This window comes from Manis pentadactyla, chromosome 13 (genome assembly GCF_030020395.1).
Source record: "Manis pentadactyla isolate mManPen7 chromosome 13, mManPen7.hap1, whole genome shotgun sequence".
In the NCBI taxonomy this organism is placed as follows: Eukaryota; Metazoa; Chordata; class Mammalia; order Pholidota; family Manidae; genus Manis; species Manis pentadactyla.
In genome coordinates, this window is record NC_080031.1 from 94,450,985 (window position 1) to 94,465,438 (window position 14,454).

A 14,454-nucleotide genomic window follows, 5' to 3' on the forward strand; every position below is an offset into this window, starting at 1 on the left:
TTTCAAGAATGAAAAAGATTTGTATTTAGGAGTTAATTTTGGTTTATAGATGAGGGTTTTAGAAACTCTGAATCAGAAGTCACTGCCTGGGCCCTGACTCTGTGCCTCGTAGGGCTCTGTCAAGGTTGATTTATTGAAAACCCACGAAAAAGCCCTCGTATCCTAGCCAGGCGTGCTCTGCCATGTCACAGTCACTGCCAGCGTAGGGTAGTGGGGGCAGCCTTAAAACCACCTGGAAGAAACCCAGGGGGTGGGGTGATGGGAGCCGAGGGAAATCCGCAGAAGGGCAGAACAAAACAGACAAGGAAAAAGGCTCTTTGACTTTCTTCCAAAGGAGGGTCAGAGGTTTTAAATCTATAAAGGAGAAAATACATTTAAAAAATCTTGGACATTGAATTTTCTTGGAAAAATCTGCAAGCCAATCTCCTTTAAATAAACGGGACAAATGTGTTGTTTGATGTGAATCAACTGATTCCTACAAGGCACCTAACGAGCTGAGTTAGCCCTGTGCTCCAGTCATAGGTACGGCGGGAGTGGGTCAGGCCTCCCTAGATCAGGATTTAGGTAGACACGTCAGCCTTTTACTCCGAAAAAAGGGGAAAAGTTGAGCCAAAACTAGCTTTTAGATACACTTCCTCTCCCTCCTAAATGACCGTTTAAAAGCAATCTCTATTTAGTAATAAAAAACACACTCACATAAAGAAAATTCATGCCACTGACAGACATTTATTCCGTTGAATGAAGTCACAGCACTCTGCACTCTGTTTAGCACTGCAGTTTCAATCCAGATTTATGCTAGTTAAGATTTTTTTTCTTACATCAAAAACCAGACTCCCATGAAAAGAAAAAAAATAATCACTCAGGGAAAAGAAAGCTCTCCCAAAATAATTACATTTCATTTACATTTGGAAATACAAAGGCAGATAATGCCCCTTTACATGGATAGATGCCACAGAATGTGCTCATCTACCCAGACTTCTCCTTATACAACACACACTGCTTTATATTTAGAGATTTGACAAAGGAAGTTTTCTCCTGAAAGGGCAGATGGGCACACGCACTGTATTTACTTTGCCAAAAAGGCTCAAGGTTTTAGCTTAGAGGACCCTGTGTTAACGACAGGTGCACGTAGTGGCTATCATATCTTCGTATTCTTTATAAGCGATCGAGCCATCTGGCTCAATGGTCAGAACACTCAAAGGGCTGTATTTGGCAGGTACGCATGAAGGTCTCGGCACTGAGGAATCGAGCTTCTCGTGGATGATGTTCTGCACCATGGTGTGAACTGGAGAGCCGTAGCGATGGCCCACTGCCCTCGGACAGTCCCCTTTACAGTACCGAGGGTTGTATCTGTGCGGGGCCACGATCCAGTTGTCCCACTTCAGCTGACTAAAGCTAAGTCTAAAATCATGGAGCTCACACTCATTTTGGGGAAAAAGAAACTGTTTGAAGTATTCACTCAGATTGAAAGAAGCTGGAACGGGAGGCTTCTTTAATTCAGAGCTGACAGTTTCCTGACCTCGCCGGTGACGGGAAGCCCTTACACTCCCAGCAGCCTCTTCTCCCAGAGGATAGGCAGACAGACCTCTCTCGGGGTCAGGATGCTGTGAAGGCCTCCTTCTGTAGCGCGGGGAGTACCAGCTGTGATAGGCCTGAGCACTGGTGTCGTTCAAATACAGAAGCAGTGACGGGGGCCCCAGAGGAGTCCTGTCAGAGGAACTGTTCTGTGCTGAAGGATGCCGTCCCTGGTCTCTCACGCACGTAAAATTTACAGACATGTGAATACTTCTCTGCTTGGAGGCCACTAAGGGCTGAAGGAGAGTGGTCACATCAATCTCAACCCATTTGTATTTCTTTTTAAATTCCAGCTGCGAGTTAAAGGTAAGTGAGTATGGAGCTCCAGGGAGAGCCTTGGTAGAAACCTCTGGTCCCTTGATCCCCAGGTTGCACACACATTTAACAGCAAGGGGAAAAGAAACTGAGTTGCTCAAAGTGTATAGCAAGACTGACTTGAGTAAGTGTTCAACAGCGGTAACACGATCCAGGTTAAACAGCACGTCCACTGACCAAAGGGTTCCTGAGAAGAAAAACAACCCACCAGGAGAGCTTGAATACAAATGCAACATGATAGGAAGTGAAATCAAAGAATTACTACTTTGTAATGTGATTTCTCCCGTCTCTTTTCCCACTTCCTCAAGTCTCAGAAAAGCCTCAGGAGGCGGGTGGAGAGGGCGGTTATACAGAAAATGCAGGTAGTCGGCACTATAACTAACTCCCAGCAACTACAACTGGCTATTTAAATCATCAGAAAGTCAAAACAGCCAGGGGTGAATTAAAACAACTGGGAACCATTGTATTCTAAAATTTCAGAATCTTAATAATTTGCTCCAAACAGAGGAAGATCATAAGGAATGCAGTATTTTTCCATTGGAGAGCCTCTAGAGGGAAAACTGTAATAAAACACTATGCTTGCTAAGAAGACATTCTAAACACTAATGAATGGAGTCAATAAAGAAACCTTCATTGTCTAAATTAATTTGGAAAGCTTGAGATTGACAACAATTGGAGACTTTAAAACCACTACAATAAATAGAACATAACGGAAAGAGGGTTTCAAACAGCCCCAACCGACCTGCTGGGTTAGGAGGGTTTTAAGTCATGAGCTAGTGAATATAGATTTTTTTTTTAAGTACTGCACCTTTCTCTTTCTCCGTCTCTCTCTCTCTCTCTCTCTCTCTCTCTCTCTCTCTCTCTCTCTCACTCACACACACACACACACACACACAGAACACCAAGGTTGTCATGTCAGATTGTTGACTAACACCTCACTCTTGTAAGGACCTATTGTTCCAGATGGGGATTTAAGCATTCTTACAGAAAGCACCAAGCAAAGGGAAATATACTGTTCAACAGAGCACACCAACAGTTACCAGATGTTTTAGGCACATTTCCAGGCTAGCATTAGTAGAATGGCAAGAAAAAGCAACTGGAGGTCAAAATACCTGATTTCCAGTCTCGATTTTATGACCTTGGACAAGATGCTAACCTTGTCCAGCATGTTTTCCTCGTTTCTAGCGCCATTAAGTCATCTCTAGCTCTAAAATTCTATCATATTAGCCCACCTTAATTCATTAGCAAGACAACACAAGGTCAAGCACCAGGTTTCTTTGAATTTGGATGAGTATCAGGCAAAATAAAATGCAATTCTAGAAGTAAAACCAAGTTTCGTTCTATAACTGAAATGCAGAAAGATCTACCAACTTCCCTCCACCCATTAAACAATCTGCTCCTACAAACCTGTCACCTGGTCCCCAGGAGCCTGCTTGTGCTGGGAACAGGGGGTGAAGAGCCGAACAGTGTTGTAGAGGTGACTTCTGTTGGATTTAGGGATTCCCTCCTTGGTAGCATATGCCTTGTATAGTCTCTTCATGTAGCGCAAAGCTCTGGAGTCTGGCTGCAGCCTAGGGGCCCCACCTTGCCCATCGTACAGAGTCTTGAAGAGAGAGGGAAGGAGGCCAGACTGGTCTCTCCCATCTAGAGACTGCAGCTCAGCCTCAGATCCCGACTCAGCACTAGCGGCAATCTGAACTTCTCTAGAAGTCTGAGAACCATGGCTAATAGGAAAATACAACCAGGAAAAACAGCAAAACCAAAGGAAGAATTTGCTGGGAAGTGCCATGGCTTGGCTAGCAAGGAGCGCATCTCCCTGTACCAGTCTTCCTCCTAAAAGCCTGGAAGAGCCTGGGTTGATCTCTTAAATAAATTTTAGGTGTGTGGGCTGGCATCACTTCTACAATCAGACCTCAGGGATGCCAGCTGAAGATAATTCATATCAGCTGCATATCAAACAGCTGATAACACCCTATTCATTCAATCTGTCCTCATCAGATATGGATTTATTTGGTTATTTTTGCTTTCATCTTTTTCCTATCATTTATTTAAAATCTTTTAAGTTATTGTTATACTAATGAACTATGTAGCTAAAAGGCTAAGAGACACTGAAGAATGATCTTAAAATAAAATCACCCATTTTTTGAGACAGATTAGGATTCTTAAAATGTTCCTTAGGTGCTTGTTGAAACTTCCCAGGCATGTGGAAAGCTAGCTAATTATTCACCACGGCAGGCAGATCTGTTGGTAATCAATTTATGGTATTGGGTTTACTCTTCCTGTCCCTTCATCCTCATTGCCTCTCCCACTTCAAGGTGCTTAGAATTATTATTTACTGCATGTTGATTTAGAAGGTGAAAGAAAATCCCAATTGGCATTGAAATTCCAGAGAGCAGAGAACCGTTAGGTTGCCAGGTTCTCCCAGGTAACTGAGTATATAGTATATGTGATTGCAATCCTGCAAGGTTCTTTAAAAAGGAGGACATTACCTTTAACCTTGACTCATTTTTAAATATAATGTCTTGATGTCTCTACTTTGTCTGGTCTTACACGTATTTTGGTTTAGAGATGTTTGCAGGTGTACAAAACAAATGAAAGTCTTATTTTTAATAATCATTCAAATGGTGGTAGAATTTGCTAAGGTATTTTCGTTTTGAACTATTATAGGTATTTATGTTCTTGCCTTAGAGCTGAGACCCTATAAGAATATAGTAATTTATCTTCCATTTACCCCATGGTCCCAAGCACATAAGCCGGTGAAAATCATGCCTGGATTGGCCTCACCTTATTTCTAAACATTCTGACCCGCCCCCAAGGCAACAGGCCAAGGGGTACATTTCCACTCCGCCCCTACAAAAGGCATAAGACTGCACCACGCAGCTGCTCTCTCCCTCTCTCTAGGGGCGGCCACTTTCTCTTTTAGATAATAAAGTGTATTGCGTGGGCCCGTGTCTCCGGAGTCCTTCTGGGTAAGGAGGGTCGCGGCGAGATACCCTTTCAGACCCAGCTGGTGATTAGGTTTTAGAAAAACGACACAAAAGTGCATCATCAATAGCTGAAATGTCGGGATATCCAGTGCCACCTCTGAGTCGACATGCTCGAAGAAAGTCAACCTCTATTCATGGTACAAGATACAGAACCAGTTTGTGCAGTACCCAGGTTGATAATAAAAGTTACGCTTACAAATTTTAAGTTCATTGCCCGGTAAGCCTCCCTGACCTGTGGCTAGTAAGCAGGGTTAAAAAAAACCAGCCAAACTGTTAAATGAGATTTTACAGGCACTCTATATATCAGGTAGAAAACTCAGGAGAGCAGCTGCCTTCAGTAGAAAGAAAGCACTTTCCGAAAACGCCTCCTGGCGTTTCTGGGAATAGGAGTTAATTTGGGCACCATCCCTCCCCGCCCCCAGGCCAAGCCGTCTCGGGGGCAGCTGGCGGCTGTGGAGGTAGCTTCTTGCTTCCCTCCTGCCACCACTAGCAGCCTTTTACCAACCGCTTAACAATTATTTGAGAGCTCTAGTGGCTGCTGTTGAGGAAAAGCTTTTATTCCGTCTCAGAAGCTCTACACCCTGCCGGGGGACTCTAGGACGGCGGCTGCCACGAGAAGCCCCGTGTCTGCGTTCCGGGTTTTGGTGGCGAGGTGGCTGATGGTCTGAGAACAACGGGGCGCCGTCTCAGCGGGCCCAGAGCCCACGCGGCGCGCTGTGGCGCCGCCCCGGCCTCAGGCGCCTGGCCCCTTTCTCTTCCCTTCTTCGCCCCTCGGCCCCGGCCGCTTCCAGCCGCTCCCCCGAAAGGCCGGGGCTTGGCAAGTGTGAGAGCCTCCCGGGGCGAGGAGCCCGGCGCCCAGGGTCGCTCAGGCCCCCGAGGCCCCGTCCGCCCACCCGGCCCGGCGCAACCCCCTGGAAACAGCAAGGAAGTGGTATTTCCCGGAAGTGACTTCACCGCCTCGCGCGGCGGCTTCGGGTCCTCCCGGAAGTGGCGGGCGGATGACGAGGCTCCCGCAGCTGTGGAGGGCGTCGTGACCCCGGTGCGGAGTGAGGGCCGGTGACGCTATTCTGGTGGTGCTTGGGAGGGGGGCCGGACCTCCGGGGTTGGCGGTGGGTCCCCGGACTGAGCCCTGCGCCTGTGCTTCCTCGGTCCTGCAGGTGCCGCAGCGACTATGGGCCTCGAGTTTGGACATCTGACACGGATGCGGCATGTGATCACCTACAGCTTGTCGCCGTTCGAGCAGCGCGCCTTCCCGCACTACTTCACCAGGGGCATCCCCAACATGCTGCGCCGCACTCGGGCATGCATCCTTCGGGTCGCACCCCGTGAGTGCCCTGGCCGGGACGGGGGTGGGTGGGGGGTGCTGCACGCCCATGCACAGTAGTGACTGCGGGTACCCTCAGTGAGCGCCCTCCCTCGGCAGGCACTCTGCAGTTCTGAAAGTCCCTGGACTAGTCCTATCACCTTCCTCGTACTACAGATGAGGAAACTGAGTCACGGAGAACTTGTCTCCTTGGCCCTAAATCACTTGTCTCCTCCTGAGGTCATCTTTACCCACTTCTTTCTTACTATGAACTGTTTTGTGTTAAATATGCAGCAGATAGTGAAGGTAGTTGCACGATATTGTGAATTTGCTACCAACTACAGAAACGTACACTTCAAAATGGTGACATGTTATGTGAATTTATGTCAATTAGCTCATTGAAATATGCAGCAGGGGGAGATAGGGAACTTTTGGCAACAGATTTTCCTGAGCAGATCCCTTTCTTCGGTCACCTGTAAAATGAGTGTGTAATGTAGCCTTGCTTGATCATCTGATTTAAAAGTGGAGACTCAAAATTGGAGACCAGGAGCAGAATCTGCTGTGAGTCAGAAAAGTGAACTGGGACCTGTGTCTTATATGTGTTCACTGCTTACTCTTTTGATTTTTAAAGCATTTGTGGCATTTTATCTCCTCTACACATGGGGAACCGAGGAGTTTGAGAAATCCAAGAGGAAGAACCCAGCTGCATATGAAAATGACAAATGAGCAACTCACCTGGATAATGGTTCCCTGTCTCTGCAAGACCCTTCTTTGGGAAAGGAGTCTACATGATAGTGCATTGAAAACACAATAAACTGTGGGCTGCACTGTTGTGATTTTTCATTTTTGTGAGTGGAACCCTTGTTGTGACTGCTAATATTCAAGCGTATAAACTCCTCTCCCCAGCCTGAGTCCCTAAACAATTGTGGCTAGTCTGGGAGTTTGGTGAAGGGTCAGGGCTCACACTTTGTCTTCTAATCTACAAGAAAGGAACTGCAGCCATGCTTATCAGTTGTCTGTAGCATGGACCTTTGGGAGTGGTGGTTCCCTGCCCTCTCCTACCATAGTGAAACCTAGTAGCTACAGTGCAATTATTATGTGTGGGGGTACTCTTCTTAGTCCTTTACAAGCTATTCTAAACCTTTGGAGTTAAGTATCATCATTACACTCAGTTTGCAGAGGACACAGGCATGGATAGGGTAAGTAATCTGCAGCTAGTGAACAGTGGAGTCTGGCACTAAAGTTTGTGTTCTTGAAGCTGTGCTAATGCCTTTCTTCCTAAGGCAGACCTTCTTTAGCCTGTGGGGAAGTTAGCTATAAAAGGAGTGGGTGAGGGATCCTTTGGCCCTGTTTGTACCAGGCTGCTAACTGGTTTAAAACCATATATGGCCCAGAAAGCCTAAATATTTACTCTCTGGACCTTTATGTAAGAAGTTTGCCCCTGTTCTAGAGTCTTTGAATTACTTTTAGTAGAACAGGTAAGGATAGGTTTGGCAGTTTTATGCCTCTGGTTTCCTGGTCTATTCCTACAAACATCCTTTTTTCTTTTTCTTTTTTTTTTTTTTTGTAGATAATTATTTTTTTATTGAAGGGTAGTTGACACACGGTATTACATTAGTTTCAGGTGTACAACATAGTGATTCAACATTTATATACATGACAATTCTAGGTACCAGCTATCACCATACCAAGCTGTTACAATATCTTGACTATATTCATTACATCCCGGTTACTTATTATTTTATCACTGGAAGTGTATACTTTTTTTTTTTTTTGTGAGGGCATCTCTCATATTTATTGATCAAATGGTTGTTAACAACAATAAAATTCTGTATAGGGGAGTCAATGCTCAATGCACAATCATTAATCCACCCCAAGCCTAATTTTCGTCAGTCTCCAATCTTCTGAGGCATAACGAACAAGTTCTTACATAGTGAATAAGTTACATGGTGAACAGTACAAGGGCAGTCATCACAGAAACTTTCGGTTTTGCTCATGCATTATGAACTATAAACAGTTCAAATATGAATACTCATTTGGTTTTTATACTTGATTTATATGTGGATACCACATTTCTCTCTTTATTATTATTATTTTTAATAAAATGCTGAAGTGGTAGGTAGATACAAGATAAAGGTAGAAAACATAGTTTAGTGTTGTAAGAGAGCAAATGTAGATGATCAGGTGTGTGCTTGTAGACTGTGTTAATCCAAGCTAGACCAGGGCAATAAAACATCCACGTATGCAGAAGATTTCTCTCAGAACGGGGGGGGGTGAGGTTCTAAGCCTCACCTCTGTTGATCCCCAATTTCTCACCTGATGACCCCCCTGCGACTGTGCCTGTCTTAGGTTGTTCCTCCCTTGAGGAATCTTACCCGTCTCTGGCTAACCAGTCATCTTCCGGGGCCATACAGGGAAATGTGAAGTTGGTAAGTGAGAGGGAAGCCTTATTGTTTGAAAAGGTTAGCTTTTTACTTCTTTGCATATTTATGCCCTGTGGCTTCTATGCCCAGCATTTGTCTTGAGGTATCTTTACCACTTGGAAGAATTATGATACTCGGTAAATTTGATATGAGGCACGAATTCTATTTAAGGGTTGTAATTAGGAAGGAAGAAGAAAAGCTACAGAAGTAGCAGGTGGAAGAAAACATGGGAAGATTGATTATTTCTTTGACATATCTTCTTGTAGAGTAACTTCAGCATGTATAGGTTTTAAGCTACTACTTAAATTGCGCACACACATTAACATAATAGGAGTATAGTTACATAACCAAAGCATATCTGTAATTACCAGCCATCTCCAGTGAAACCAAGAAAACCAGTTAGGCACCTTAGGCATTTGTGAAAACTTATCTGATATGGTGGATATTGTCCAACTGAACTTGAACAGTCTGAGAGAAATCAGACAAATTAAAACAACCCATTCCTGGGGAATGTTCACATCCCTTATGTTCTTTTAACAGTAAATAGTCTGTAGTTGTAAGATTTTGGAGCGCTACAATTTGCACTTCTCCTAATTCTTGATTGAGTTCCAACAGTATAGATCCAGTCAAATTTGTTGACAAACATCCTTTTTTCTAAGGACACTTCCTGCTGGTCTGGAGCATCAACTGTCAGTGTGGCTCAGCTCCCAGCCCAGCCTGTATCTTTCCTTCTTACCCTTAATGGTGGTTTCTTGCCTTTTAGGAACCAAAATTAAAATACTTAAAAAAGGGGGTAAGGCAAATTGCATTGATTGTGAGGCAGGGTAAGGAGGAACAGCTGAGACTTGACAGGCTTGGGCCCGTATCCTTTAACTTGCTTCCTCAGTGTGCAATACAGGCAAGAAACCTGCTTTCCTGAGTTTTTAACTTCTCTTCCATAAAGTAGACATGTTAATACAAAGTCATAGGGTTGCAGTGACAGTAAAATGAGTGATAGCTGAGTCTGCGAGGGTGGTGCAGGTTTTAACCAAGGACAGCTATATGATGCACTGTCGCTTCACCAAATGTCCAATTTTTGTGTTTGTCTCATCCAAATTTATTCGCAGGGCTTGTGCCTGATCTGCAAGTTGTTTGGGTCATAGACTCCTGTAAGAATCTAATGAAAAGCTGCAGGTCTGGAGGTATAAATGCACCACCCATCCTAAAATTTGTGGTTTTAAGTCTTGAGGGCCAGGGGACGACCACTACCTTGATAGGTGGTTAATCTCAGGCTTCCACTGATTTTAGCCCCAAGCTTCCTAGGGAGCCTCCCATCTTGGCTTCAGTTTACCTTTAGACTTTATTTATTCCTGGTCGGCTGGCCTATTTGGAGATACCAGCTCAAAAACTTACCCTTTCTCTGCCTAGGCCAGGCACTGAGCCTGTTGGTCTGAATACTTTTAATTCCACAGTTCCTGAGAAGCCCCTGCTGTCAGCCTTGTTATGTGCTGAGCTGCAGCATTTCCGTGACATTGTTAAAGGCTGTTTTAAGCTGTCTCACCAAAGGGCTTTGCTCTCTAAGCTTGGGGACGGAGCTCTGGGTAGCAGGGTGCTGAGGCAGTTGGCGTGGAATGTGGGGAGTTGTACTGCTCATGTACATGATATGGAATCAGATCATTTTAGGGACTAACCTATCTGCAGAAATCTGTAAAAAGGAAAATTGGAGCAGAGTCTTGCAAAGGGACCCCTGCTTCAGTGCCTAGGAACCATCCTGGAGTGTCCAGCTCTGCATGCGGGGCTCCTTCCCTCCTGCCGGGACACAACCTCTTGCTCATTTAGCCCTTCTTCCCCCAACAGTGTTCCTGCCACCAGGGCTTTTATCTGGGTGGCAGAATGTGACTAAGAGAACTGCCAGACAGTCCGTGAGGTGCAGGCTTATCTAAGTGCAAGCCCAGAAGTCTGCCAGTTCCAGCTGGCAAAAAAGCAAATACACTTTGACCCTATATTGGGAGTTCTACCTGGAAAAGTTTCTCCATTTCAGAATCTCCTGTTTTATTAGGCATTTCCTGCTCAGAGACAGCAAAAATGTTTCCAATTACTTGCCAAGACCCAGTGATCTCTCTACCTGGAATGTGTTTCAAACAGCCTTTAATGTGTACATGCTCCCATTTCATCCCAGACACTTCCCCGAGCAGAAAATCCCAGGGAGCTGTATTCAGAGTTACCAAGCTGTAAGCTGTCAAACATGCTTCGGTCTCATTTTCTTCTTATAAATAAATCATTTAACCCCTAAATCTCAGTGCCTGAGAGGCTTCAGAGATCTACTCCCATCTTTTTTGATGGGACAAGCCCACAGAGGGATGGGCTGGCCTGTCCTCAGTTACCCTACCTAGACCCCTGGCTCCTGCCTCCTTACGGCTGAAATTAGAGGCTGCTTAGACCTTTCTGCTGGAGGAAGAAAGATGTAGTTATGTGTTTATTCATTCAGCAAAGTATTTGATTGTAGAGAGCCTTCCTTTTTTTTCAGGAATAGCCCTTCACAACTATTCAAGGGGTGTGGATAGTTGTGGATGACTGCTGTCACTACAGCTTAATGCTGTCTGGACCACTTTTTTTTTTAATTAAGGTATCATTGATATACACTCTTTTGAAAGTTTCACATGAAACGCAATGTGGTTACTACATTCGCTCATATTATCAAGTCCTCCCTAGTAAGATGCCAGAGTCACTACTTGTCTTCTTAGAGCTACACCGTCTTCCCCATGATCCCCCACACCATGTCTATTAATCATAATACCCCTCGATGCCCTTCTCCCTCCCTCCCCCACCCCTCCCCTTTGGTAACCGGCTAGTCCCTTCTTGGAGTCTGAGTTTGCTGCTGTTTTGCTTGCCACTTTGCTTTTAAAAGCATGATTTTTACTTACTCCATATTTAATTTGAGTAAAAGTAGTTAGTGTAGCTATTATGTTAAAATACCTTCTCTAATAGTGGTTCTTTCCATAGACAGCAACTAATGGGTCTTTTCTTTGTGGAAGAAGAATGCCATACAAGATAAGAGGCTTGGGGTAAAGGCTTCTGCTGTTAAAACACCCATGTTGATGAATTTTTCCCATATTCAGGGGTTCTGGCTTTAGGCCCTTCCCTTGGCTGCAGTACTGGCTTTATAAACTGACACAAAAGGCTAATTTAATTTTGCTTGGAGTATAGGAAGGCAGAAATGGAGGATTAGGAGAAAGTAACCATCTTTGGAAGTAGTGGTTTCCAAATCCCATTTGGCACATCCCACCAGGCAGGTTAAGGGGAGGCTGGCACTGAGTCCACAGACCCAACAAGCCCTAGGACATCACGTTGTTCAGGCTTTTGCTTATCTAATCAGATTTGTGTTCTTACCCAATGTTCACGAGGTCACCACTCAGCCTCTTATTCACCAAAAGGTCCTAGTTAAGCCCCTACCTAGGGTCATCTGGGATTGAAGCTCCGGAGTAAAGGGAAGGAGTAATTAAACTAGTCTTAAAAGTTGCAGTATTGGTTAGGTGGGTTTGGCATAGGTCTGCTGCTCAGTGTTGCTAAAGTGCCAGTGGAGGTGTCTCTAGGCCTGGCTTCGTGGTCCCGAGAGGACCAGAACCATGTCACACTTTTGGTGTTGCACCCTGCCCAACCCCAGGTCGGAGGCCCACCATGCCACCCTCTTCTCTGGCAAGAGAACTGGCAATCATCCTGCTCCACCTTCAGCTGTGCTGCATCTCCTTCACTTCCCTTTGGGGAATGAGTGGGCACTTACCAACTATCCAACCTGTGAAGCTAAGGGCCTTGGGAAGAGATAGGAGCCAAGTTTTCAGAGACACCAGGTGAAAAGTGTTGTTGCATTTGTCTTGTTGGCTTTTTCTTACAAATCACAGGAAGAACTAGTGCCCTATAAATCTCCTTACTCAGAATTTATACCTTTCCCCCCAAATTTATTAAAATACTCATGTCATTTAATGAGTACCCATAACTATTCAGTTTAGATACATGCTCTTTCTTGGTCTAGAAAGACCAATCCTGCTGGAAGGATATGCTCTGTAGAAGGCCCCACTCAACTACTGGGAAGAAAGCCCCTAATTCAAGTCTTGCAGTGTGATTTGTTACTACCACCAAACTCCCACTGACTTAAGAGGCCCCTGCTACCTCTTCATTCATGTTTTTAAGAACAAAAAAATCAACCTACACTCATCCATTCAATTCACCTGTAGTTCAAGTAACTCCCTTCCCCTGGGAGAGAGGCCAGAATTTGAACTTTCCACAGCTGGGTTTCCATTCTTCCAGGGAGATGACCTGGAGCAGGTAATTAGGGTGGCAGTCCATTTATACAAATGGAAGATCTGGGGCACCAGAGACCTTGTCCACTGAAGCATCCACCCACACAAGGGAGATATGAGCCGCATCTAATTACCTGTAACACAATACAAAGGCGCTTCTCTCCTAGACAGGCTGAAAGGGATCAACACTATGTGTGAAGATCTCATTATTAGAATTCTATTTTCATTAGTGATCTCACTGAGCTATTTTGGAATCAAAATGTGGCTAGGTGCCCGGTCTCCCTCAATGGCTTCAACATGGCTTTTAAAGGGAAAGGAGGCCATAGTGCTGACTTTTGGTAAAATGGGTGAAAGGGTCCAAGCCAGCATCACTCAAAGTCCAGATGAGAGATCAGTAAATACAACGTGCCTGAAAGGCAGGCCTTGGGCACATTCCTCTGGTAGACATTAACTTATTAAATCGAACCTGACTGCAAATATAAACTTTGCCCCCATCTCCCTTGGCAACCGTAAGAGGCAGATTTCAGTCTATAACAAAGTGGAAACTATCCCTGGCTTTCAGGTTCCAACATCCCCTGTCAAGATGTGGCACCTCAAACTCTTTGCAGTGCTCATGACCTGCTTGCTGCTGTTGGGCCAGGTAAGGAAAGGATAATTGGGTGGACGTGTGGGGACGGTGGTGATGGGAAAACTGAAGCAGAACTGGAGAGTCTGACTCGGTCCTGAGGAATGGGTCTGCTGCTCTGAGTCTGCAGCGTCCTGGAGGGGATCATTCTTCCAAGGAGTGCTGCAGGGTGCCAACTCTGCCATACCTGAGGTGAAGCTGTTTCGGCCCTACAGGTAGATGGTTCCCCAATACCGGCACCAAGTTCGGCAAAGAGAAGGCTGCGGAGAATGACCCCGTTTTGGAGAGGAGTTTCCCTCAGGCCCATTGGAGCCTCTTGCCGGGACGACTCTGAGTGCATCGCAAGGCTCTGCAGGTACTCCACAACCCTGAGAGCAGGGCTGGGCCAGAGGCCTGGGAATTTGGGCGAAGTAGGGATAAGCACACACACGGATCTAAGAATAAAGTTGGGACAGAGGACTGCTTGGGCTGAGGCTGGAAGCTCCATGGAAGAGAATGCCTCAGGAATTAAGAGCCCAGAACAACTCCGCATGGGTGCCAACAGAGTGGCGCCTTTCCTTTCTTCGGTCCCCCCGTAGATTGATCAGGTGAAGCAGAGGGAGGAAATGCGGCGGCGGAGACTCTGGGCACGGGCACACCTGTCTTAAAACCACCTTTTCTTCCCCCATAGGAATAGACGCTGTTCCCTAAGTGTGGCCCAGGAATGATGTGCATACCAGGGGAAGATGATATACTCAATGTCCAACAGTGCCCTCTTTTGTGGAATATTGTTTAACTAAATTTTGGCTGGAGACAAGGGAAGCAATCTTGTGTTTTAATATTTAAAGGTAGATGTATGCTTTCAATTGGTCTCCATAACTACTCAGAACACTGATATGTAGATATGCATTAACTAAATTTAATGCAGGCTTTATTTTTCTACCTATACTATTAAATTCTCAAACTGAAA

At 45.3% G+C, this 14,454-nt stretch overlaps 3 protein-coding genes across 3 annotated transcripts; 2 read left to right on the plus strand and 1 right to left on the minus strand.

Moving 5' to 3' along the window:
* Positions 1-749: 749 nt before the first annotated feature.
* Positions 750-3,701, minus strand: GDF9 (growth differentiation factor 9). Its single transcript, XM_036907036.2, has 2 exons — positions 3,298-3,701; positions 750-2,077 (listed from the first exon to the last, which is right to left on the minus strand). Exons 1-2 carry the CDS (start codon positions 3,677-3,679, stop codon positions 1,113-1,115), a joined length of 1,347 nt encoding a protein of 448 aa, XP_036762931.1. The 5' UTR covers positions 3,680-3,701; the 3' UTR covers positions 750-1,112.
* A 2,341-nt stretch (positions 3,702-6,042) lies between these two features.
* Positions 6,043-7,012, plus strand: LOC118923343 (cytochrome b-c1 complex subunit 8). Its single transcript, XM_036907045.2, has 2 exons — positions 6,043-6,202; positions 6,812-7,012. The coding sequence occupies exons 1-2, from the start codon at positions 6,049-6,051 to the stop codon at positions 6,904-6,906; spliced, it is 249 nt and encodes an 82-aa protein (XP_036762940.1). The 5' UTR covers positions 6,043-6,048; the 3' UTR covers positions 6,907-7,012.
* LEAP2 (liver enriched antimicrobial peptide 2) lies at positions 6,065-14,454 on the plus strand. Its single transcript, XM_036907046.2, has 4 exons — positions 6,065-6,202; positions 13,443-13,520; positions 13,721-13,860; positions 14,176-14,454. The coding sequence occupies exons 2-4, from the start codon at positions 13,464-13,466 to the stop codon at positions 14,210-14,212; spliced, it is 234 nt and encodes a 77-aa protein (XP_036762941.1). The 5' UTR covers positions 6,065-6,202; positions 13,443-13,463; the 3' UTR covers positions 14,213-14,454.